The following is a 25,640-nucleotide window of genomic DNA, read 5'->3' as shown; positions in this document are numbered from 1 at the left end:
AAGCGCGCGTCAAGCGGATTTCCCCTATTGGAGATATGCTTAGCAAAGGGTATAAAACTGGCGGATTCGTCGTGCTCAAGCCATTCCAAAAACGAACGGCATAACGAACGGACGCAGCAGCAACCCACGCTATCAACCTTGGAGAGCGCGCGAAAGCAACTCAGTTGTGCGCGAAGCATCGAAGCAGCCAAGCGATAACCCCCACGCCACCCACCGAGCGATAGCCCTCTCGCCGCCCAACGAGCGATAGCCCTCTCGCCACCCACCGAGCGGAGAGCGCACAGCAGACCGGTTTCCCATATCGACGACACGCTTGGTGAAGCGTATAAAGCCAGCGGGACCTCTTCGCTCTTGCCATTCACAAAACGTACGGCAAAGCGAACGGACGTTCCACCCAGCAGCAACCCACGCTTCCACCCCTTGGAGAAAGGGCGCGCGAAACAACTCAGTTGTGCGCGAGTAGCGAACGGAGCATCGGAGCAGCGTGCGATTTCATCGCATCCCACCCTTTGGAGTTTGTGCAGCGAAGCCGAAGGTACGAGCCATTGTATCCACCGCAGCCTGCCTTCCCTTACCATTCATTGTCACAAGTTTTGTGATTTCATGATATGGTTGGGATTGGTAGCGTTGCAAGAGTTTACAATACCGATCCACAATGGAGTTCGACTCTTAAATCCACCAAAGAGTTCGATCCCAAAATCCACTGAAGAGTTTGATACCTAAATCCACTTAAGAGTTCGATTCCGCAATCCACTAAAAGAGTTTCAGAAATGGTTGAAGTTTTCTTCGGAAACTTCAACCTTAACAAAGAGTTATTTAGAAATTTTCCGCCACGCAGGGGCATACAAACCGTTCCCGACGTTGCTGACATGGAGGATCAACCAGCACGAGCACCGCTGCCACCACGTCCACTACCCGCAGTAGTCGAAAATTTCGACAATGGCGCAGGCGGTACGAGGACCGAGTCATCTTCATCGCGGTAAGTATATAGGACAACTAATGTTGAAGTTGATGGAGCTGTAGTCGAGACCGCTCCATCCAAAAGAAAATTGCCCTGGTAGTTGAGACAGGGTATCTAAAAATGAGAAATGATACTGTAGTCGAGACAGTATTCATAAAGATTGCTTGAAAACCCTGGTAGTTGAGACAGGGTGATCAAAATGAAGCAGTTTTTTTCGAAAAAGGCCAATAATTGACATGAAAACGATATTTCTCTTTGTTCAAATAGGAAAACGAAGGTAAAAGTTTCTAAGAAGATGCTTTTGGAGGAAATATCAGCGCTCAAACTCGAATTGGAAACAATTCGTACTGATAAGCAGCAGGCATTCCAAGATTTTGATGCAAACTTGCGTAACGATGCTGTGGACTTCGAACTCAGCGAAGCATCTCATCATCAATCAACCTCATCAGGAAGCGGATCGTTGCTAGCGACTATGAGCAATATGTCTCTTAGCTCGCTGAATATTCCGGAGTGCAAGCCGTCAGAAGGCGAGACAGACATCGATAAAAAAGCCTATGAACACTGGAAGAAGATTCTGAGCGCATCGTTCAATCTAGTCCACGCCACCGACGAGCAAGCCAAAATGGACATTTTTCGGATCAAGGCTGGTCCGAAGTTGCTAGAGGTCATGCAAGGAACATCTTCAACCGCCGAAATGCCTGATCCTCGGAACAAGCCGTTTTCAAATGCGTTAGCACGATTGGACAACTACTACGGGTCACGCACCTACATTATTGGGCAACGTGGAAAGCTCATGAACATGGTGCAGCAAAGCGGAGAATCCAGCGTTTCATTTGTACGACGAGTGTCAGCATCCGCTAAATTGTGTGGCTACAAGACCGAAGAGGAGATGGAAGCCGTAGTACGGACTATCGTCAAAGGGACCATTGACAGCCGGGTCCGGGTCTTAGCGCACAGAAACTGGGTTAACCAAGGAGACGTGAACAGCCTCATTGCTTTAGTCCATGACCGGGAAATGGAGATATTGAACGAAGAAGAATATCAAAAGGTTAATCGCCAGAACACCGTCACAATTGCAGCGGTAACACAATCAGCAGATTCACGGGCACAATTTCGTAGAGGCACAGGCTCAGGATACAGAGGAATCCAACGAGGTAGAGGTGCATTCCATCGTGGATGAGCTCACTACCAAGGCCCTTCACGAAAAGCTTGCTGGCGATGTGCTAGCATCTATCATGATGCGTCTGGTTGTCCCAATATTGACAAGGTGTGCCATAACTGCAAGCGCCGTGGGCACCTTGCCAGGTCTTGCACCTTGTCACCACAGGTTGCAGTTGGGCATAAGCGTACTCATACCGCAGCAGAAGAAGGAGAGCCAGTGCCGAAGATCGCGGCGATCACTCAAAGTGGAGAAGAGGACGAAGTCAAGGTAATGGAAGCTGAAGATATTGAATAAAGTAATTTTGAGTGCTATCTTATCTGACACTTGAACTATGTTTGATTAATAAAGAAATTGAATACAAAAAGAAAGTTTTTGGTAACTGAAAATAAAGAAAATCAAGAAGGTCGGTTTAGTCTTCGGTAGTTGTTGTTGGGCGAAATAACATTGGATGTCTTGTCTTCATATGGTGATAGGTCACCTTTAATTCGCATCGGGCTGGAAATTCTACATGATGTTTACTAAAAATGAGCAAGTCCAAAGCAAAAGCTTCAGCCTTGGATAATGTCTACAAAACCAGTTTTATGATCAAGCTCTTGAACATTGTGCACGTGTGGAATAACATGTGGCTATTAGGCATGATCAAAAACTTATGTAAAGGTCAAATTTACCAATTTCAGATCATTTGTGTACAATGATTTATAACATCCAGTTGAATTCGACACGATCTTGTTCTTGAGTTTAAAGAACAGAAATAATAATAATGAAATAAAAATAAACAAATAAATGCAGTGCGTACAGTAAAACTATATAGAATTCCTAAACGTGTTCATCTAAAGAACGTCGGATAAGATAGCCTCTGTTGTGTAAATGATAAGCATTATAGAAAAATCTAAATAAAATAACTGTACATTCTAGACACCGGCTAATACTTTGCCTCAACATTCCTCGGATGACGGAGGCTCCGAGATGAGAATATGTTCTGTGCCTGCCTTTGAACCTCCCACTGAGGAAGATGCTTTTGTCGTTGGTCACGTAGCTGGGCAACGTATTGTGTTTTTCATCGACTCCGGGGCCCAAGTAAATACAATTACAAGGAAGACATTGGATAAGATCCTCGGTCACAGCTCTAAAGCTAAAGAGATGTATGAATTGAGTTATACATCTGACAAAACGTTACGTGCTTACGCTTCACAAGGAGAGATCTCTGTAGTGGCAACATTTTCGGCGAAGCTATTCGTATCAAAGGACAGGCCAGTCTGTTTGGAAAAATTCTACGTTGTAGAAGAGATGAGGTCATTATTGGGCTTCAATACAGCTGCTCGATACAGCCTTTTGGATGTCGGGTTAAAAGTACCTGTTGGTGGGCGAAGCAACATTTGGAAATGCGAGCTTGCTGTAACGACAGCAGTTACCACCTCGATCGTAGACGAATTCCCCAAGTTCAATATACCGCCAGTTTTGTTGCATTACGACAAAGAGATGCCGCCAGCAAGAAACGTTTATACGCATATACCAGCAGGATTCAAGAGACTGGCACGGCAAAAACTGGATGAGCTATTGACGTCAGGTATAATCGAGCCAGTTACGGAGGATATGGACCGCTCCTTTTGTTCGTCATTGTTGGTCGTACCAAAAGGAAAGAGCGACATCCGATTAGTTGTTGACCTCAGAGGTCCGAACAAATGCATCCACCGGACGCCATTTAAGATGCCGACTTTTGAAGCAATACTAATGAAACTCCACGGGGCAAAATGGTTTTCGACCATTGACCTTAAAAATGCCTTCTTCCACATAGTTCTTGATGAACGATGCCGGCATTTGACGAACTTTTTCTCGGGAGACGCTCTATATAGATGCCGAAGGCTTCCATTTGGATTATGTAATGCTCCGGACATCTTTCAGGAGGTCATGCAATCCATTATTCTCGTCGGATGTGAAGGTACGGTCAACTATTTAGATGACGTATTAGTATTTGGAGCAACAAAAGAAGAGCATGACGCAAATCTTAAGGAAGTACTTAAGCGACTGGAAGACCATAACGTCAAAATCAATGAAAATAAATGTTTGCTTAGTCAACAGGAAGTTCCCTTTTTGGGCTTCCATTTGTCTGCAGAAGGATGGAGCATAGAAGACGAAAAAATCAAAGCGATTCAGAATTTTCGCAGACCTCAAAACCAAGACGAAGTGCGAAATTTTTTGGGCCTGATCAATTACATCGATCGATTTATTCACAATCGAGCTGACAAAACATGGCGTCTACGAGAACTAGCCAGAGCGGATCATTTCTACTGGTCCGATGAGTTGGACCAAGAATTTGCCTATCTGACGAACACTGCCTGGACCAAGATAAAAACTCTAGGGTACTACAATCAGGCTGACGAAACGGAGCTTTATGTCGATGCCTCACCCCATGGCTTGGGAGCCGTCCTGGTTCAAATCGACAATAACTCTAACCCAAGAGTAATTGCTTGCGCCTCCAGATCGTTGTCCCCAGCAGAGCAAAAATATCCACACACGCAGAAAGAAGCCTTAGCCATGGTTTGGGGCGTGGAAAGGTTTTCTGGCTACCTAATGAGCGTAACCTTTAAGATACGAACGGATGCAAGGTCAAATAAGTTTATTTTCGGAGGCGAGCACCGCATCGGGAAAAGATCTGTTTCAAGAGCAGAGGCGTGGGCACTTAGATTACAATCGTACAGCTTTTCAGTTGAAAGCATCCCAGGAGATCAAAACATCGCCGACGTGCTTTCGAGATTGGTTGTGGACAGCAAACCTGTTGATTCATTCGATGATTCAGCGGAAGGACATCTTCTATTCGTATTGGATACGCAGAATATGGAAATCAACTGGAATGAGATTGAACTCGAAGCCGAAATAGATGAGCAGCAGCATGACATAGCATTGAATTCCGGAAAATGGAGCACATCGTTACAAGCTTTCGAATGCCATGCAAAGTACTTGCGTTCACTTGGAGCCCTGATTTTCAAAGGAGACCGGGTAATATTGCCCCACAAATTACGAGCAAAAGCGATCGATCTGGCTCATCAAGGACACATAGGAGCAGCTTCGATGAAAAGGATTTTACGGAACCATTTCTGGTGGCCAGGAATGAATAAAGACGTCCAGAAGTTCGTCGATACATGTGAGACTTGTCTGCGATTATCAAAGAAAAACCCGCCTCTCCCACTTACTAATAGAGAGTTACCGCAAGGACCGTGGGAAGTTTTACAAATAGATTTTTTCACGGACAGGGATTTTGGATACGGTGAATTTCTGGTGGTCGTAGATTGCTATTCAAGATATATCCATGTAATAGAAGTAAAGAACATCGACGCAGATACCACGAACGCAGCTTTGGATAGGATATTTGAAGTCTGGGGATATCCGCTAGCAATACAAAGTGACAATGGGCCTCCGTTCCAGAGTGACAAGTTCACCAAGACGTGGGAGCAGAAAGGTATTAAGATCCGGAAATCTATACCTTTGAGCGCACAGTCGAATGGAGCTGTAGAGCGACAAAATAGTGGCATTAAAAAGGCCCTTGCAGCAGCGCGTTTGGACAAAACCAATTGGAAGATTGCATTAGAGAAGTACGTGCACTTACACAACAAGGTTCGCCCCTTGTCTCGTCTGGGAGTTACGCCTTTCGAGCTCTTAGTGGGCTGGAAGTACCGAGGAACATTTCCTAGTCTTTGGGACGCCCAACCTTCGGAATCACTGGACCGCGTGGATATTCAAGACAAAGATGCAGTATCTAAACTTCAAAGTAAGAAGTATGCCGACAAACGTAGGGGAGCTGCAAATTCCGACATTAAAGTAGGAGATACAGTTCTTGTGGGGGTACAGAAAAAACAAAAATCGGATCCTACATTTTCTGGAGAAAGATTCACAATTCTTGCTAGAGATGGAGCTAAAGTTGTTATACGAAGCGAGCGAGGTGTACAATATTCGCGAAACATTCAAGACGTGAAAAAAGTTCCAGAATTCGTGCAAGAGGCTACTGATGTTGCAGATCAAGAAGCAGATGCTATAACGACAAAGCAGGGATTTGACGACCATTCGGAACTTTCAGACATCGGAATAGAAAATACTGAAGAGGAGATTGTAAACACTAATGACGATAAATCGAGCCGTCCAAAAAGGATAATTACGAAGCCTAACAGATTCAAGGATATGGTGCTATACAGTATTTTTGAATGAAAAAGGTAACTTACAATATGGACATAGTATCATAACAAGGCAAATAATGCATGTTTCTATCTCTACTCAAGGAGCCGCAACACCTACCAAAGATGACGTCAATCACCATGGAACGGCAAATGTTGATTCTACGATGTAAAGATAATTAGCTCAGGTAAAAAAAATATATATATAGTAATACACAGTTACAAGTTGTCTAATAAGTTTGATTTCACTACAGAAAACTCAAACCTTTTCGATTGGAAAGCTAAATCACTTGAAGATGTCTTCAGTTACAGGACTCGTTAAGCAGTATAAAACTATTGCAAAGCTACTGTCAGTCTAAGTTTATTGTTAAGTTAAAGTGAAAGAAAGTGTTGTATATATATAAAATAAATAAATAAATAAATAAAAACTATAAAGATTCGATATTGGAGAGTAGAGGTTTAGAGTATTGTAGAAGTAAGTTGTGTGTGACATAAGAAAATAAAAAATGTTTATCTTATTCTAAATGATGAAGTTGATTGATGTATTGCAAAGAAAAATATCCTAATACTTGTACACTCCACGTGATTTTGACATAATTTCGCTGTTTTGCTTCCGCCTTGCTCAATCCACTTCGGCATTCCATAATCGCATCCGCATGGCCCACGCTACCATCTCTTGATAATGGCGCGCTAAAATATCACTTTGCCCGAAAAGTGAACAGAACGACAAAGCAGACGAACGAACTTCCCCTCATCACCCATCGAGCGAGAAGCGCGCGTCAAGCGGATTTCCCCTATTGGAGATATGCTTAGCAAAGGGTATAAAACTGGCGGATTCGTCGTGCTCAAGCCATTCCAAAAACGAACGGCATAACGAACGGACGCAGCAGCAACCCACGCTATCAACCTTGGAGAGCGCGCGAAAGCAACTCAGTTGTGCGCGAAGCATCGAAGCAGCCCACGGCGTGTGTATGGGAAAAGTTTATAACAAAAAAATAGGCATCGTAAAATTTTTCGCTATTCAAAAATAGAGGCTTTCAGCTTTCATTTGCAGGGTCCCTCAAAAAAATCCACCGAGGGATCCCGAACAACTTTTTCAGAATACTGTTTTTCCCCATACAAAATGCACGGTTCCAAATTAATCCCTATTTCTACTTAACAAACATACCCAATTTTTGTATGAAAAAGTTCCCCCGATGGAATATTTCGATGTTGGGCTTGAATGAAAGCTGGTAGCGTCAACTTTCACGAGGCGTAAAAATTAGCGATGCCCATTTTTTTGTAATAAATTTGTACTACCAAACACACCGTGAGCCAAGCGATAACCCCCTCGCCACCCACCGAGCGATAGCCCTCTCGCCACCCAACGAGCGATAGCCCTCTCGCCACCCACCGAGCGGAGAGCGCACAGCAGACCGGTTTCCCATATCGACGACACGCTTGGTGAAGCGTATAAAGCCAGCGGGACCTCTTCGCTCTTGCCATTCACAAAACGTACGGCAAAGCGAACGGACGTTCCACCCAGCAGCAACCCACGCTACCACCCCTTGGAGAAAGGGCGCGCGAAACAACTCAGTTGTGCGCGAGTAGCGAACGGAGCATCGGAGCAGCGTGCGATTTCATCGCATCCCACCCTTTGGAGTTTGTGCAGCGAAGCCGAAGGTACGAGCCATTGTATCCACCGCAGCCTGCCTTCCCTTACCATTCATTGTCACAAGTTTTGTGATTTCATGATATGGTTGGGATTGGTAGCGTTGCAAGAGTTTACAATACCGATCCACAATGGAGTTCGACTCTTAAATCCACCAAAGAGTTCGATCCCAAAATCCACTGAAGAGTTTGATACCTAAATCCACTTAAGAGTTCGATTCCGCAATCCACTAAAAGAGTTTCAGAAATGGTTGAAGTTTTCTTCGGAAACTTCAACCTTAACAAAGAGTTATTTAGAAATTTTCCGCCACGCAGGGGCATACAAACCGTTCCCGACGTTGCTGACATGGAGGATCAACCAGCACGAGCACCGCTGCCACCACGTCCACTACCCGCAGTAGTCGAAAATTTCGACAGGCCGCTAGGCAGCGCCAGTGTCACAAATGTTCAAACCATCATATCTCAGAAACCTGATAAGATAGAATGATGCTGTCTTCGGAAAGATTCTTCAGCAAGCTCAGAACTATCTGATAGTAAGGTCTTTGGTTTGGGATTTATCCGCTAGGTGGTGCATTGTGTCTGAAAAATTTAAACACGTATATCTCGATACCCTAATGAGGTACAAGCATGCCGTTTTCAGCAAAGTTGTTCAGCAGGGTAAGAACTATCTGGCAATGGCGTCTATGGTTCAAGAATCGTCCGCTAGGTGGCACCAGGGTCAAAAATCTTCAAACTTCTATATCTCAGAATCCTGATAAGATAGAATGATGCCGTCTTCAACAAAGTTCTTCAGCAAGCTGAAAACTGTCTGATAGTTGAGTCTTTGATTCGTGATTCATTCGCTTGGTGGCACCTTGTGTCTAATATTTAAACACGTGTATCTCGTTACTGTAATAAGCTAAAAGCATGGCGTTTTCTGTAAAATTGTACGGCAGGTTGAGATCTATCCGGCAATGGCGACGTTAGGTGACACCAGCAATCAAAACATTCAAACAATTTTATCTCAAAAATCGGCAAACGCCCAGCAAATTGTTCCGAAAGTTAAGAGGAAGTAAGCCGTATCTGGTGTCCTTGGTTCTGATATTAATCGATTGGTTCCGTCAAGTATTAAGAAATGTATGAACACCCTAATGAAGAAGAAGTATTCCATTTTCAGCATAGCTGTTCAGCAAGCTAAGAGCCATTTGGCAGGATAGTAACGGTCAAGAACAGTGGTACAAGAGGCAACACTTCAACACCGTCTTTGACCCCCTGCAGACAAATTTTGTCGCCCTACAATATTGCTTCTTTGCTCCGTTTTTTTGTTCCGGGAATGTCTCCGGGAATTTTTCCAGGAATTTCTCCGGGAATTCCAGCGGGAATTTATCCAAGAATTTTACTGGGAATTCCTCAAGAACCTCCTCCAAGAATTTATTCAGGAAATCTTCCGGGAATTCTTCTAGGTCATCCTCCAGAAGTTCCTCCGGAAAATCCTCTAGGACATCCTCCAGGAATTCCTCCGGAAATTTCCCCAGGATTTCATCTAGGACTCCCATCAGGAACTCCTTCGGCAATTTCTGCAGGAATTCTTCTGGGAATTTTTCCAGGAATTCCTCCGGACTTTTTTCCGAGATTTTCTCCGGAAATTTAACTTAGAATTTTCCCAGGAATTCGTCCACGAGCTCCTCCGGGAATTTCTTCAGGAATTCCTCCAAGAATTTCTCTAGGAATTTCTCCCGGAATTTTCCCGGAGTTTCTCCAAGAATATATCCAGGAATTTTCTTCGGAAAACAGTCGGTTTTTTTAGAGAAAATCCTCTCGAAACTTCTCCAGGAATCTCTTCAGGAAGTCTTCCGTGATTTTTTTTTCTCACAAAACACTCGAGAATTTCTCCCGGAATTCCTCAAGGACTTCTTTTACGAATAAATCCGGGAATGTCTCCTGTAATTCCTCCGGGAATTTCTCCAGGAATTCCTCCGAGCATGTCTCCGGGAATTTCTCCAGGACATCCCCAGGAATTGTTTTGGGAATTTCTTCTGGAAATCTTCCAGAAAATCCTCCAGGGATTCTTCCAGGAATTCTTCCGGGGACTCTTCCGAAATTCCTCCGGGATTTTTTAAAGTAAATCTTCGGGATTTTCTCAGGAAATTCTCTGGGAATTTCACCAAGTATTGCCTCTAAGATTTCCTCCAGGAATTCCTCAGGAAATTTCTCTAGTAATTCCTCCGGTAATTTCTCCAGCAATTCCTCTGGAAAATTCCTGGGGGTTCCCCGAAGAAAATTCCAGGAAGAATCTCTGGAGGAATCCCCTGAAAGAACTCCTGGAGGAATCCCCGGGCGAATTCCTGGAGAAATACCCGAAAAAATTCCTGAAAATAATCCCAGAAAAAGTCCTGGAGAAATTACTGAAGGAATCACCAGAGAAATTGCTGATGGAGGTCTTAGAAGAATTCCCGGAGAAGTTCTTGGAGGGAATCGTAAATAAATTCCCAGTGGAATTCCAGGAAAAATTTTGGAAGGATTTCCTGGAGAAATTCCTAGCGGAATTTTTGGAGAAATTCCAAGGAGAATTTCCAGAGATACTCCCGGAGGAATTCCCGGAGAAAATCCCGGCGAAATTCCTGGAGAAACTCTCAAAGGGTTTTCTGAAAAAAAGTCACGGAAGACTTCCTGGAGAAATTCCCAGTGGATTTTTTTGCAAAAAAAAACCGGAAGTATTCTGAAGAAATTCCCGGAGAAATTTCTGAAATAATTCCTGGAAGAATTTCTGGAGGATTTCTCGGACAATTTCATGAAGAAATTTTCAAAGCAATTCCTGGCGGGTTTCCTGAAGAAATTCCTGAAGGAGTTCTCGGAGACATTCCCGGAGATATTCCTGGAGCAACTCCTAGAAAAATTCTCGGAAAAATCCATCATGGAGAAGTTCTTGAAAGAATTCCTGAGGAAAATCCCGGAGCAATTCATGGAGGTATTCCTGAGAAAATTCTCTGAGGACATCCGGAGGAATTCCTGGAGAAAATCCCAGAAGAATTCCTGGGAAAATTATCGAAGGAATTCCTGAAGGAATCTCCGAAGAGTTCCTGATGTGGGTCCTAGAAGAAATCTTGGAAAAAAATCCGGAAAAATTCCCGGAGATATTTCCAGAGGAATTCCTTGAGAAATTCTCGGAGAAATGACTGGAAATATTCCCAGAAAAATTCCTGTAGAAATTTCCGGAAGAGAAAACGGAGCAATATTGTGGGGTGACAAAATTTGTCTGCAGGGGGTAAACTGGGGTCTCCAGTTAGCCTAGTGGTTAAGGCTATGGATCGCCAATCCAGAGACGGCGGGTTCGATTCCCGTTCCGGCCGGGAAAATTTTTTCGACTCCATGGACATAGTGTATCATTGTACTTGCCTCACAATATAAAAATTCATGCAATGGCAGGCAAAGAAAGCCCTTCAATTAATATCTGTGGAAGTGCTCAAAGAACACTAAGTTGAAGCGAGGCAGGCCAAGTCCCAGTTGGGACGTAGAGTCATAAAGAAGAAGAATAAGAAGAAGAAGAAGGGGTAAAAGACGGTGTAGCGAAGAACCTTGCGAATAATCACGAATCAAAGACTCAACTATCAGACAGTTTTTAGCTTGCTGAAGAACTTTGTTGAAGACGGCATCATTCTATCTTATCAGGATTCTGAGATATAGAGGTTTGAAGATGTTTGACCCTGGCGCCACCTAGCGAACTATTCTCGAACCAAAGACGCCATTGCCAGATAGTTTTACTCTGCTGAACAACTTTGCTGAAAACGGCATGCTTGTATCTAATTAGGGTATCGAGATATACGTGTTTAAATTTTTCAGACACAATGCGCCACCTAGCGGATAAATCCCAAACCAAAGACCTTACTATCAGATAGTTCTGAACTTGCTGAAGAATTTTGCCGAAGACAGCATCATTCTATCTTATCAGGTTTCTGAGATATGATGGTTTGAACATTTTTGACACTGGCGCCGCCTAGCGGCCTAATTGCGAACCAAAGTCGCCGTTGCCGTTTAGTTCTTAACCTGTTGAACAAATTCGCCGAAGACACTATACTTCTACCTCATCGGGATCTTGAGATATACGTTGCGCAAAGTATGTGGGTAATTTTGGTACCCCAAGACAATCCGGAATAACTCCGGAACCATGAGGACCAGGTACCCATGTCCCCGGCATCATAAACTAGAAGAGTTTTTCGGGAAGTTGTGAAAATTTCAACAAAATCCATCGAAAAACAAAAAAGTTATGACCATTTTTGTGCTTTTCCGAAGGTGGAAAATGTACTTTGGCTGGATGAAGGTTAATAAGACCGGTGGTCCTCTACGGACACGAGACATGGGCCATGGTCGAGAAGGACCTGCAAGCACTCGGAGCATTCGAGCAACGCGTGCTAAGGACGATCTTCGGCGGTGTGCAGTAGAACGGTGTGTGGCGAAGGATGAACAACGAGTACGCTGCACTTTACGGCGAACCCAGCATCCAGAAGGTGGTCAAGGCCGGAAAGATACGGTGGGCAGGGCACGTTGCAAGAATGTCGGATAATAACCCTGCAAAGCTGGTGTTTGCTACTGATCCGGTTGGCACAAGAAGGTGTGGAGCGCAAAGAGTAAGATGGGTGGACCAGGTGGAGCGTGACTTGGCGAGTGTTGGGCGTGACCGAGGTTGGAGGGCTGCAGCCAAGGAGATGGCATCCTATTTTTTCTCTATGGAGTTTGACAGATTGGATTGTGCCTCCTTACGTGGAGCATAAATTTATACTCCAGTCAAAATGTTCACCAACACAATCGTGAAAGTGGGATGTTTACCCTTTTACGAGGGATATTGGATCAAAACGCTTGTTTCAGATTAGATCTCATGAATGTGTTGAGTATGAAAATGCGCAATAAATTAATAAATTTGAATGTTAGAGTGTCGGTATTTAAATCAAGCTCCTATAGAGTACTAGTTCTTTGTAAAAAGACACACAACAATTCTTTCCGCAAACTTTCTTTGTCAAGGTGCGTTTTTCTTCATTTGCTCCCGTTGCTGTATTGAGTGAATGTTAGTATTGGTGAGCTCTGGTTGCGCACGATAAGCGGCAACAATATCAGATCACCGTAGCATCCCCGTGGCTGCAGCTGCATATCGCAAATGTTGATTTAGTATTATCATGAATTTGATGTTAATTAAATAAATGAAATGAAAAATCTACGGGCGATCAATTCAGCTCAAGCTCAAGTTCAAAACTCAAAAAAATAAAACAAGTTTAACAGATGTACTGAAATAGCCTGCATTTGTATTACTTGTGTGTTTTTTTTTTAATATTACTATTTGGAGGTACTGAAAATATTATCAAGTCGTTTTAGTGAGTTCTTCATTTCTGTATGGGATGATTTGTATGATTCTTTTGATTTTTTCGTTTAAAAATTAAGTAATGACAATAACGGCGCTGGCCACGTCCTTACGGTCATCGAGGAAGGAAGGGATTGTTAGTAAGACAACCGTTGTTATAGAGACCGGTAATCCCAGTGTCTCCACGATCGTCTTGGGAAGGAGTTTTTGTTAGTAGGATAGGGTACATTGTCAGGTCTAGGAGTCACCTATGGTTGGTGATGTGATCTGACAATGGATCAATTAACACCAACTTTCGCGCACAACCGACCACTTTTCTAAATGAAAATATTTCTATTAAAAGAAATCCTGTCGCGCGTCTCCACCCCATTAGGATGCAGAAGCTTTAAGCCCATTCCACACAGGAATGAACTGAACGCGACAAAGAACAAATCAATGATCCAAACCATATGCATTCACAACAAGAAACAACACAAAACTAAACACCGCGCATCTATTGTTTTCGTTTTCGCGCGAGACCATAGCGAACGCGATCGATTATGCTGCAATATTTACTCACCCCATCAGGAGCCATGCACGCACAGCAAGGAGCAAAACAATACTCTAGAAAAATAATAATATTTCAAAACCCTTAAACTTCGATTATTTAAAATATTTTTTTCTGTTGAAAGCTGACCGCCAGTCTCAAAATTTGTCAAGTAGTCAAGGATGGTCAAATGCTACTAACTAATATCCTTCGACTCGTGTCGAATATTTATATCGATTTTCAAAACAAGCAAAGGGAAACATTTTTGGAAATTTTTGATACTAAAATAAATTCTACAAATAATTCACATTAATAAAATATATTCCTCCTATATTCTACCCTACCTACAGCAACAGCGAATTCAAAAATTAAAAAAAATGAGGAAAAATACATGAAAGCATGTAGAATCGAGTTTTTTTTCCTATTTTATTCAAAAATGATCAACCAAGTTTTCTTGTAAAAGTCAATGCCAATTTCAAAAATTGTGTATCTACAAAAGCCTACCAAAGGGGGGGGGGTTGAGTTTGAGATTTCCAAAAATAAGCCTTATGTTTTTCACAAATTTATATCTTTGTTATCAATTAGGCGTTGTCCATAAACTACGTAGAATCAATTTTGGCAATCTCAGAACCCCCCACCCCCTTCCTCCTCGTAGACTTTCGTAGACTTTGGCCATAACCCTCCTCCGCCCTTCAGAGTCTACGTAGTTTATGGACAGGCCCTTATCAATTTCTTGATTTTGCTTTGGCTGACCAAGTCATGTGGAAATCACTCTGTTGAAAATGCTTTGATATTCATGTGCACAGCAGAAACATGTGCTCGATGAACAAATTGAGATTTGAATTATGAAAATAAATTCACGTACTCCGGTGAGACTCGAACTCACGACTTCCAATTCGCTAGCCGGAGGCTTCTATTCCTTCAAGCTACGGAGTCACTCGACTATCTCCGTCACCAGTAGGCGTAGAACTGAACTCGATTCCACATTCGCACATTGTTTTGCTACTTTTCACAACCCAAATCTTCTTCGGATGGGATTAGATGAACATCTAATACATACACTGTTGTGCACATTTGGCATACATGCGGGAGAGGAAGTTATTTTTAATTTTCGGGAGCTTGTAAATCGTGGAAACTGTGGAATTGAGTTCAGTTCTACGCCTACTGACGACGGAGATAGTCAAGTGACTCCCTAGCTTGAAGGAATAGAAGCCTCGGTCTGGCGAATTGAGAGTCGTGAGTTCATGTCTCACCGGAGTGCATGGATTTCTTTTCATATTTCAAATCACAATTTGTTCATTGAGCACATGTGTCTGTTGTGCACATGGATGTCAAAGCATTTTCAACAGTGTTTGTTATCAATGTTTATCGGAAAAAAGGGAAGCATTTTAGTAGGATCACTCTAATGTTATACAGATTTATTTCATCAAGCTCAAATACTCATCAATAGTTAGCCGAAGTGGATATTCGGCAAGGTCATACTGAAGGTGACGGATTCGATTCGCGGTCGGTCTTGGTCTTTTTGGTAAATAAAATTTCCTTGACTTTCTTGGGCATAGAATATCTCCGGTCCTACCACACGACAGTCAAGCCTGCCTCAGTTGGGACGTTACACCAAGAGAAAAAAATAAGAGTCTCCTATTTCAGGAGTTTTCAGATCGTGCACCGTGGTGCACTTGGTGCACCATGATGCCTTGACAAGTGCACCGCGGAACATATAAAAAAAACCGTCACTTTAAAGTTCATTTCAAAGCGCGCCAGATATTTTTGAAGAATTTTTTAAGAAATTTAACTAAAATCTCATATTTTTGATGCACGTACAATGCAAAACTGTATTATTGATCTGGCACGTAGTTAACCAAGAATCTCACAGACAATTCAAGATTTTCAAAGTGAAATGCAGAGCAATGGATCTCAAAATCACCATTAGAAAAACATTTTTTATGAACTTAACCATAAATCATTCAGGGGTATACGCAGGATTTCATAGATGCCTTCGTTAGGAATCCACCACATATTTGTCATTAATTTGGCAAAAAATAAGTCTTCACTCAATATTCCAAACGATCTTGACCAAAAATATCCTCAGAAAATAAATACCAGGTCAAACAACCGTTTCACTCAGCTCCAACAAAAAAAAACGTAATCAGAGCTTAAATCTGAAAATGAAAAATATGACATCGTTCGTCACAAACTTCGAATTGCATTCTTTGACAATAATAAACCCTTGAATAAACCAGTAAACCGCGAAGCAATTATTTTCTAAAAAGTGCACCGCAAGCCAAAATGTCTGTCAAAATTTAGGAATGGTTCATGTTCATGTTCATGAGCTGCAGTTGCATGTTTCTGGGAAAAGAGTATATAAAATAACACATTTATTTCTAGATAAACCCGATACAATTCAATATCTGAAATCATCCTCTACTGTGATATTATGTTGCACTACACTATGTTTGTGGTACATATGAACGAAATGTTGCACAGCATAAAAAGCTCCGAAATGAGCTTTCGTTTATACGATGAGAGCATGACAAAACGCACACAGACGCGTGTATGAAACACGTGCTAAGTACATGCTTACAAATTTCGCGCGCCGGTCGGTGGCTAAAGCGAATCGGATACCGATATAGTGGTTACAGTTTGGTACTGCAGTTAAAACAGTCATTCCAAGATTATCTCAGTTATCATCAAAATTAAATAATTATTTCAGCGCTTACCTTCCCCGTTCTCAATGTCAATCACAACAGTTTGGATGCTCTTCGTTGGAGTGCCCCCATCACCTTCCTCCTCCGTGGGTGGGCTTCGAGCCGGCACAAACAAATCCCCATTCGCATTCATCTTGTCACCTGTCTCCTGAATCGCGTTATTATCGGCCGTTGCAATGCTGCTCACGGTGCTGCCAATGCCGGAGCTTTTGTCGTTGTCTTCTGGCGAGGACGATCGCAGACTGAGTTTCGATTGCAACAAAGGCAACCGCAGCGCTAAAGACGGGTCATTCTCATCGGCCAATGCTTCCGGCACCGTGCCAAATAGACGCGTTTCGTCCAGTTCTACGGGATTGGGCGTTTGGAGCGTGTCCATTTAGGAGACTTGGCGATCGATGAACGTGATGCAATGGTAATCTGCAATGGAACGGAAGTAATGATTCAATTATGATAACATAAAGCCACGTGGGTAAAGAAAAATAAGCTATCATGTCTTAATGTTAGCCATATCGTGAAATGTTGCAGTAGTCCTACTACAGAAATGTTTGAGGGACTATAAAACTAACATTTATCGAACGGTTCTTGTACAATTTTCTCAATGAATAGCCGAAAACTTCCTAATTTTATTGTACACTCAATCCATCAAACATACACACATCCAATTCAGCAACGAAAAAACACATTATAAAAAGTAAATTTACCTACATGTATATGAGGATATGTAGATAAGCCACAAAAAAACGTGCTTGATATCTACAAGTGAGATGAGAGTTTTTTAATTTCATTTGAATTGAAAAACAGCTATGGCAAGGTAGTGCGCAAACGGTTATGATTTTGCTATTTCTGTCGCGCTGATATGAATTTCCAATAAACCGTTAAGTAGGTATTAAAATTCGTTTTAATTATTCGCTTGAGAGGGGGTTGAAAATGATTAAACTTTTGCCTGACATGATTTGTGTATCTTCCCCGACAATAAATAATGATGTCGAGATTTACCGAGAGCGACAACAGCGGCAGATGTTCTCCAAGGTTGTAAAAGGCTGGGTCATGCGTATCATTTTATTTAGTGTACTTGAAGAAACAAAATAGAGCTCAAAGACGTATTTTACCCTTCAGTAGACCCGCTGATGTATTTTGTACAACACGTTGAAAAAAGCTCTGACAGAAACTCTGACAGAAAAGCAGAAACAAGGTCTCTTGGTCTTCAGGTTAAGCATGATTTAGAACATTATCAATTTCCCATGTAGACGACTGATCTCCTTACAAGTGCTAGCGCAAGAGATTTTAGGCGAAACGGAGTCCTGGAGAAATATAGGGGATTGGTGTACAGCCTGTAAAGAATTTGTACAAGTAGAAATCTTCGATAAATGACTACTACAATTTCTAGATTATTTCTGTGAAAGCTCAAAAGAGAATTTTTAGAAAAACCCTGGTACAATCCCTGGAAGAATTGCCGAGCAGAAGAGAATATCAACAGCATAATATAATATGTTATTTTGGCATAATAACTGTATACTGCCTATAACCGCATAATTGTAACATTTGCATATTTTGCTGTTATTGACTTAATATCGGGGATCATCATCAAATTACAAGTACTTTCGACTACCTGAATAAAATTTTCAAGTTTGTTCTAGGATTTGTGAAATAAACACCAAGTCATTTTGTCTCATTAACCGATGTGACCGCATAACAGTCACACTGGGAAAATAGACTGGTTTTAATGCGTGTCATCAATCATACTTAAGTCCGATTTATTTTCTGACAATAGGTCCAGCATACAAGAAGTGCTGTAGAAGTTCTTATTGCTAAACAATTGATTACGAATCAATAAAAAATGTTTACAATTTCGGTTCATTCCCATACTATTAAGATCTGCAACTTTGGGTCCCATTTTCTCCAATGCCTACTTCTGTCAAATGTTACTGTTATGCGGTTATGGGCAGTATAGTGGAATCAGTAATTTTTATGTTTTTACATACATACATACATACATGTTATTAACATATCTTATTATGTTATAAACTTGTCTGTCATAAGCAACAATAACAAAACTCATATCAAAAAAATGTTCCTGGAAGACCAATTAGATAGCATGTTTTGTTAGGTTCAATAACAACTAAATAACAATGAATCTTGCAGTGAATTTGAAAACTTGTTATTTATTTGTTATAGTTTGGCACATATTTGTACATTTTCAATAGCGGAATAATAACAAAACTTCGTGTACAACTTTATATTTATATAAGTATATATTCGTAATACTTTATATTTATATAAGTATATATTCGTAATACTTTATATTTTTGAAATGTTATTTAGTGGATGAATCTTAATAACTTATTTAGAACAAAATAAGATTAACCAACAATACATGTTATATAAAGTAATACTTTGATATGTTAATGATAACAAATTATGATACAAAAACAGGCTTTGAGATTCTGTTGTTATAAATTTGATATTCTCCTCTGCACGGGTGTTGATGAAAAAAGATCGCATTCAGCCTGACAGTCAGGTTACAAGAAATAAATACCTGTATCCCATCCCAGGATAAAAGACGCCAACTATAGCTAAGTGTGCATTAACCTTCGTAGCTGCGTCACTCACAGCGATTTTATGTTTAAAACGCATTCCCCTAAAACGATACGGTTGATACTAACCACTTGAACAAAATTCTGATTAAATCATCATCACGAAACAATCACCCAATGCTGACCATGATGTATTTCGCAAACCACTGAGCAGGTGGCAAAAGATAAACAGGAGAAAAAAAAGATGCGGGTGCCGTGAGCGAGCGATTTAACTACAGAATATTTGAAGTAATCGTAAAAACAAGGGATCGATGAGAAAGAAGTAGAGTAAGACGTCAGCTTATCTATTGTATGCTGCCGTAATTCTGCAAAGTAACGTAAACGCTATTCGGAAGCTCCCAAAAAATGACCACGTGGTTTATGGACAACCCTTTACTGATTTTTACTGATTTTCTTTTGATAATAAATTCAGGCAAAATTGATCTATGTAGTACTTTTTAATGAAACAGTTCGGAACAATCAGGTGTGTTGCATCTAACCCCAAATCTTGTCTAGTTTTTTGGGGATATGCGTCACTGTCTGCGCGAAACTGCGCGCGCTAAGAACGAAAAAAATACTTTTTTGAAGAAAAATTGTAATGGAGACGCATGGTGGCGGAGCAGTCGAAAATTTATATATTTTTTTTCGAACGTAAACATATAAAATATATTTTAAAATTCTCGTCCAGGATATAAAAGTCATTATAGTTTATTGATATGTAGCATTATCTCTTAGGCAGAATGAACTTGGGTGGGGTTTTGACCTGTTCATTGCCGCGCATTCGATCTCTTGACACAGCATTACGTTAGTACTGTGTTCAACTAGTGCATTTTTGAGCAACTACAACAGAGCGGTTATTGAATGGTTTATGTGATAGACTGTATTTCTCTCGATCATATTAAAGTGAGTAGCTATCTGTAGTTTACCTTTTAATAATTATAATGAAACAACGGATTACTTGTAAATTCAAGAACGAATGTACCTTGCATATGCATATTTATTATTTTATCAACTAATCATCCAAGCTTTCATTGCTGAATTACCTTATCGGCAATTCGGCGATATTAATATCAAGAATGATTTAACTCAAAAAGCCACTAAAATGGCGACCACAGCCCAAGGCACAGACAAACAGACGTATCACTTCGAACAAATTGCAATTTAAATAATGGCAACGATCTAGACCACAATAATATAATCGCTCAATGCTAATCAAACCGCCAATCAATGCCAATGTTTCGCAATCCCCTAACTAGGTGACGGTATAGAATAAACGGAGCGCCATGAGCGTACGATTTACGAACTACAGATTATTTTATCTAACCGTTAATAAGAGGTTTGTCTGTGTTGTCAGCTTGTATTGTAGACTTTTGTTCTACCTAGATGTGGTATAAGGTGTCATCATATTTTCGCTGTGTGACAAGTGTAGATGATAAATAGAATGTTACCCTCACTTAGTAAATAGTGTGCAGCGATATTGCCTTGTTAACTTGGATTTTAATACAATTCTACATGCTTCATACGAAAAACTATGTAGATTAACATATTATCAGTGCCGGTTTTAGGGGAGGGGGCCAGGGAGGGCCAGGGCCCCGGGCCCCCATATTTCAGGGGCCCCCACAAAATTTCACTTCACAAAAAAATGTTAAGCAGGAAAAAAGTATTACAATAAACATCTCTTGATTTGGCTTTTGTTATTAGAACTTTAAATTACTGTCTACTTGCAAGATGTATGTGATATGTTGTGATTCTTTTGAGAAAGACTTTAACTATATTTGTCCAGCTATTAATGAAATTTTTATTCTGCCTCCAAAACTCAATGCCATTATATTTTTGTGCAATTGCTTATGAATAATTATCGGAAATCCTGATGAAATTCTTCGATTGAATTCTAGAGTAACTCCAGAACTGCAGAGTCAAAAAGTTCTTGCTAAATTTAAAGTGTTTGAAAATATGTTGAAGAATTGTGTATAGTGTTCTTGGAAGAATTGAAGGATTTTGTTTTTTTTTCGAAATTTAGTGGTGTTTTTTGAAGCTTTTGATTTTTATTTTACTTAGACAGATTACGACTTACTCAAATCGGAGAACACCACAACTGTTGCAACATTTTTTAGAGGAAATCTAGCATGAAATTAAAGCAGATAATTTTGAAGAGTTTCAGTCCAATTTTTTTTGAGTTATGAGATTTGCTTGCTGAAATAAGGATGAATTCATAGTGAACTGATAAAATCCACAGATTTCTATAGAGAAAATATCAGAATAAATTTGTGGAGACATTGGCTAATATTTATCCGGGTTTTCCGCTAATTATTTTCAAGAAATTTAACAGGAAATTTTATTAGAAATTAGGTCAAAAATTCCATCAGGATCTTATCATGGATTCCCTCTAAAATTTGTTCTGCATTTTCTATTCTAATCTTCTCTTTGATTTCATAATTTAGTGAAAAATTCTTGTTCACCAGAACCATCCTTTGCAGTCGCGCTAGAATAAGTTGCTGTTAAGTGTTATATCTTCATGATGATCGACCTGCAATTTCTCCATAGATTGCAGCAGGGATCCACTAGAAATTCTCTTTGAATTTCGCAAAAACGACAACACCGATTGTGCTACAAATTTTGCTAGAAATGCCTTGAAAATTTCAGCTTCTTGCAGCTTCTCTATGAACTCTGGTATGAATTTCCACTAAATCGGGAATCTAATGGCGCGAATACATTTCTGAATAGCATTTTCTACTTCATATAAATTTCTACGCTAGAATCTGTTATGAATAAATTTAGTGGATATCAACATCATTCTTGGCTCTGTCTTTTGTTCTAGATTCAAATTCTTCCCTAACGACATTAACCTTTCAGGACGCGCGGCATCCAGCAACCGAAACTGCACCACGCTCGCGCTGTATACGACGCACGAGGATTTTTGATGGTGTTGTACTTTTTACAACAGCGCGCGTCCCGAAGGGTTAATACTTTCCTTCGTGGCCACATTTAAAAAGAAAGGATCATTTTTTTTTTAGATTTTTCCATGTTATATGGGCAAAAATAAATCCTCTCTATAAAGGGCCCCCACAACACTGTGGCCCCGGGCTCCCACATTTGTAAATCCGGCCCTGCATATTATCCAATCTTATCGCAGAACATAGAGCACTAAAACTATATTCCAGAACAAAAAAGGCCGTTACAAATATTCATTTTACTTTTTGTCCCACCACTCTTTGGCTGGTCGAGGGGTGGGGATAAAAATAATAAAGCATTTAATCTGAAAAATATTAAAAACTCATCGGATTTGGTAAATATATTTTAGCAAGATCCGATATTTCGATAAATATTTTTTTTATTTGCCCCCCTCAAAATGCAAAATCCAGCCAAAAATGTTTGAAGGTGGGGAGACAAAAAGTCAAAATTAAATTTTTATCAGCCTGAACAAGATACGAACTTAATTATTATAAGCTTTTTATTTATTTAATTAAAAACAATATTGTTTTTATACATTAAACCAACTTTTATACAAAAATGTGCAAATTATGGATGCCAGAAATAGATTCAGTGCACACAAATTAACTAGCCATGTAAATTTCAGCACTTTTGAAGATAGTTTTAGGTTTTGTCCGGCATTTGTATGGAGCCCCGCCACTGTGCGATGCGCAGCATTGTAAGCACGGAATTTCAGGGTTTGTATGTTCCTTGCTATAGGCTAATTCGGATGACCCCCAATTGTAGAGGCGCTTGGTGAGATAAGGAGAAAATCGTTTGTTTACATAAAAAAGTAAAATTTTTGTCGTCAAATTTTACTCATTTTTTGCTCTAGAAGTTGTTATTTTCCATTGGTAATGGCTTCCATTATCATCATTCTTGATGCCCACGCCAACAGACACCGAATTGGCCAGCAAACAAAAAATCCAGAAGATCGTCCGGCGGAGGCATAGCAAGAGCTCCTCAAATCAATGACATATTGTTCATAAGTACCTACCGGATCTAAGTATACTACCGTGCAAAAGTTTGGGGTCATCCTCTCAAAAACATGGAAATGTTTATCGGTCATATCTCAGTCATCTTTCAGAATATTCGTTGGTCAGTCGGTTTCCACGGTAGGGCGATGGAAGTGCGAGTGAAAAATCCGGGTTCAGAATCGCGCTACAATATTCGTTGGTCAGTCGGTTTTCTCGGTAGGGCGATGGAAGTGCGAGTGAAAAATCCGGGTTCAGAATCGTGCTACAATAATCGTAGATCAGTCGGTTTCCACGGTAGGGCGATGGAAACGCGAGCACGAAATCCGGGATCAGTGGTCATCGTGATCAAATAAATCATAATCGTGATGAAGACCGCGACGTGTATTTCCATATAACTAGTGGATCATATCACCTAACAGAGGTGGCTCCTAGATCCACACCTTACCCTACCCTACTAACCACCATTCCTTCCCGTGACAACTGTGGGGATGCTGTGGATTCCACGGTTTCTAGTAGCAACGGTTGTCGAACTAACATTCCTTCCCTTTCCTGATGACCGTAAGGACGTGGCCAGCGCCGTTATTGACTTTAAATAGCTGAACTCTCGAATTGTGCACATTGAGAATGGTTAGCTAGTCCCAAGCTTTCACATTCATTGGCTCTCTGTGCAACTTCGATTGTTCTGGTCAATCACGGAGTAGCAACTACGATGTGTACGGTTATCTTTGCTTTGCTTTGCTTTTGCTTTGCATATCTCAGTCATCTTTCACTTAATCCACTCGTGCTTAGACTCTCTCAAAAGATAGAGTTAGATTTGATGCGTAGGTTTTTTTCACAAATTTTATATGGAATTTTTCGTTTAAAAACTTTATCAAAACTTACATGTTTTTCCTAAATCTGTACGAAAAATTTGGACACGAATGCCAACTTATTTGGTAAAGTGTCTTTAATAAAATATAATAATAATAATGTACGAAAAATTGTTTTCCGTGTAATTTGTATTTGGGTCGACCAAATTTTGAAATGAAAGTTGCATTAAAACCCTATTTCTATCCTCTTTGAGAGCATTCATTAGATTTCAGTGGAAAAGCTCATAACATCATTTAAATTATCGATTTAGGTTTACACGTCACCGAGCAAAAGTTTGGGGTCACCCCTTAGTATGCTACATCATGCGGAAGTTTGGGGTCACCTTTCAAATGAAGTCTGAGACAGATTTTTATTCAAATCGTCATTTTACAACTCCAATTTCTTCCCTTGGTAGCTGAATGGCAGGTTACAGAAATGGTTATAGTATGTTCATAAACTAAGTTCTAGACTAAGTTACACTCTTAAGGTAGAAAATGATATCTTTGTATATATATATATATATATATATATATATATATATATATATATATAAATGCAGTGGCATACGTGGGACCGCTCATATTTTGCGGAAGGCTCGATTTTGGTCGTCTTGGTTTTGTTCTGTTAGTTTTCACCCAAGGAAGGTTTATGATCAGGCAAAAAAAAAACATGAACAAATTGAAAGTTTTTGAAAATCGATTTTCCATACATTTTGTGACCGGGGACTTGGTCTTGGCAAGAAACTTAAAATGTCAAAAAACGCAGTAGGCAAGACAAAGTTTGTCGGGCACAGCTAGTAAATATATAAACTACTTAATAAACCACAATGGTCCACTGCACGAATTTATGCTGGCCTGCTTACTTACAGAAAATTTGACGTTTGAGTGGTGCCGACACCGCTCAAACGTCAAATTTCGTATGAGAGTAAGCAGGCCAGAATAAATTCGTGTAATAATTCATAATGATTTTGATTGACTTATCACATACTCCATATGATTTATCTATTGTTAATCGATATACTGATGGGTGTCTTTGGAAATTCTATCCCAAAATCTCAAATAACTAAATTCCGAACGCACTCCAGGAACGCACCATTGCACTAAACCCAAATCCCGATTTGGATAGCATTAGTTTACTCTAAGAAATGGCACTCGTTGTTATAGGTTTTGAGGTAAAGGGTAAAGGTATAACTCTAGTTATGACCCTTACGTTTTTGTAGGGTAGGATTCACAGATCAGTAATTTTCATCTCATTTCCATTCGATTTCGCATTTTATATAACGAACTTAGCTGATTTAGTATGGATTGTATATACCATTTTCTACCTTAAGAGTGTCACCTAGTCTAGAAATTAGTTTATAAGCATTTCATAACCATTTCTGTGTCTTGCCTTTCAACTACCAAGGGAAGAAATTGGAGTTGTACCAAAAAAATAACGATTTGAATAAAAATCCGACTCAGATTTCATTTGAAAGGTGACCCCAAACTTATGCACGACGCATCATACTAAGAACTAAAGGGTGACCCCAAACTTTTACACGGTGACGAGTAAACCTAAATCAATAGTTTAAATTATGTTATGAACTTTTCCACTAAAATCTAATAAATAGCTCTCAAAGAGGATAGAAATAGGGTTTTAATGAAACTTTCATTTCAAAATTTGGTCGGCCCAATTACAATTACAATTTTTTTTTCTGTTCGGGTGAGCCACTGCGACCAGTATTTAGATCTTTTGTGGCATTACCCGTATCCTTAGTATTTAGTGCATGTCGT

At 40.4% G+C, this 25,640-nt stretch overlaps 2 protein-coding genes across 9 annotated transcripts in view; one reads left to right on the top strand and one right to left on the bottom strand.

Annotated features, from left to right (window-relative positions):
- The window catches only part of LOC109423814 (aldehyde dehydrogenase, dimeric NADP-preferring), a 95,096-nt gene that overhangs the window by 67,646 nt on the left and 1,810 nt on the right, over window positions 1-25,640 (bottom strand). For all 8 annotated transcript variants that reach the window (XR_009997798.1, XM_029879542.2, XM_029879541.2 and 5 more), the window contains exon 2: window positions 16,512-16,916. Coding sequence is in view for 7 of the 8 variants with exons in the window: in XM_029879542.2 (XP_029735402.2) it covers window positions 16,512-16,875 (364 nt within the window). In the remaining variant the exon portion in view is untranslated. The remainder of the gene's footprint in view (window positions 1-16,511; window positions 16,917-25,640) is intronic.
- LOC115258286 (uncharacterized) lies at window positions 1,257-2,141 on the top strand. Its single transcript, XM_062852154.1, has one exon. The coding sequence runs from the start codon at window positions 1,257-1,259 to the stop codon at window positions 2,139-2,141; it is 885 nt and encodes a 294-aa protein (XP_062708138.1).

Source organism: Aedes albopictus, chromosome 2 (assembly GCF_035046485.1).
Source record: "Aedes albopictus strain Foshan chromosome 2, AalbF5, whole genome shotgun sequence".
In the NCBI taxonomy this organism is placed as follows: Eukaryota; Metazoa; Arthropoda; class Insecta; order Diptera; family Culicidae; genus Aedes; species Aedes albopictus.
This window is presented reverse-complemented; position numbering and strand designations above follow the sequence as displayed.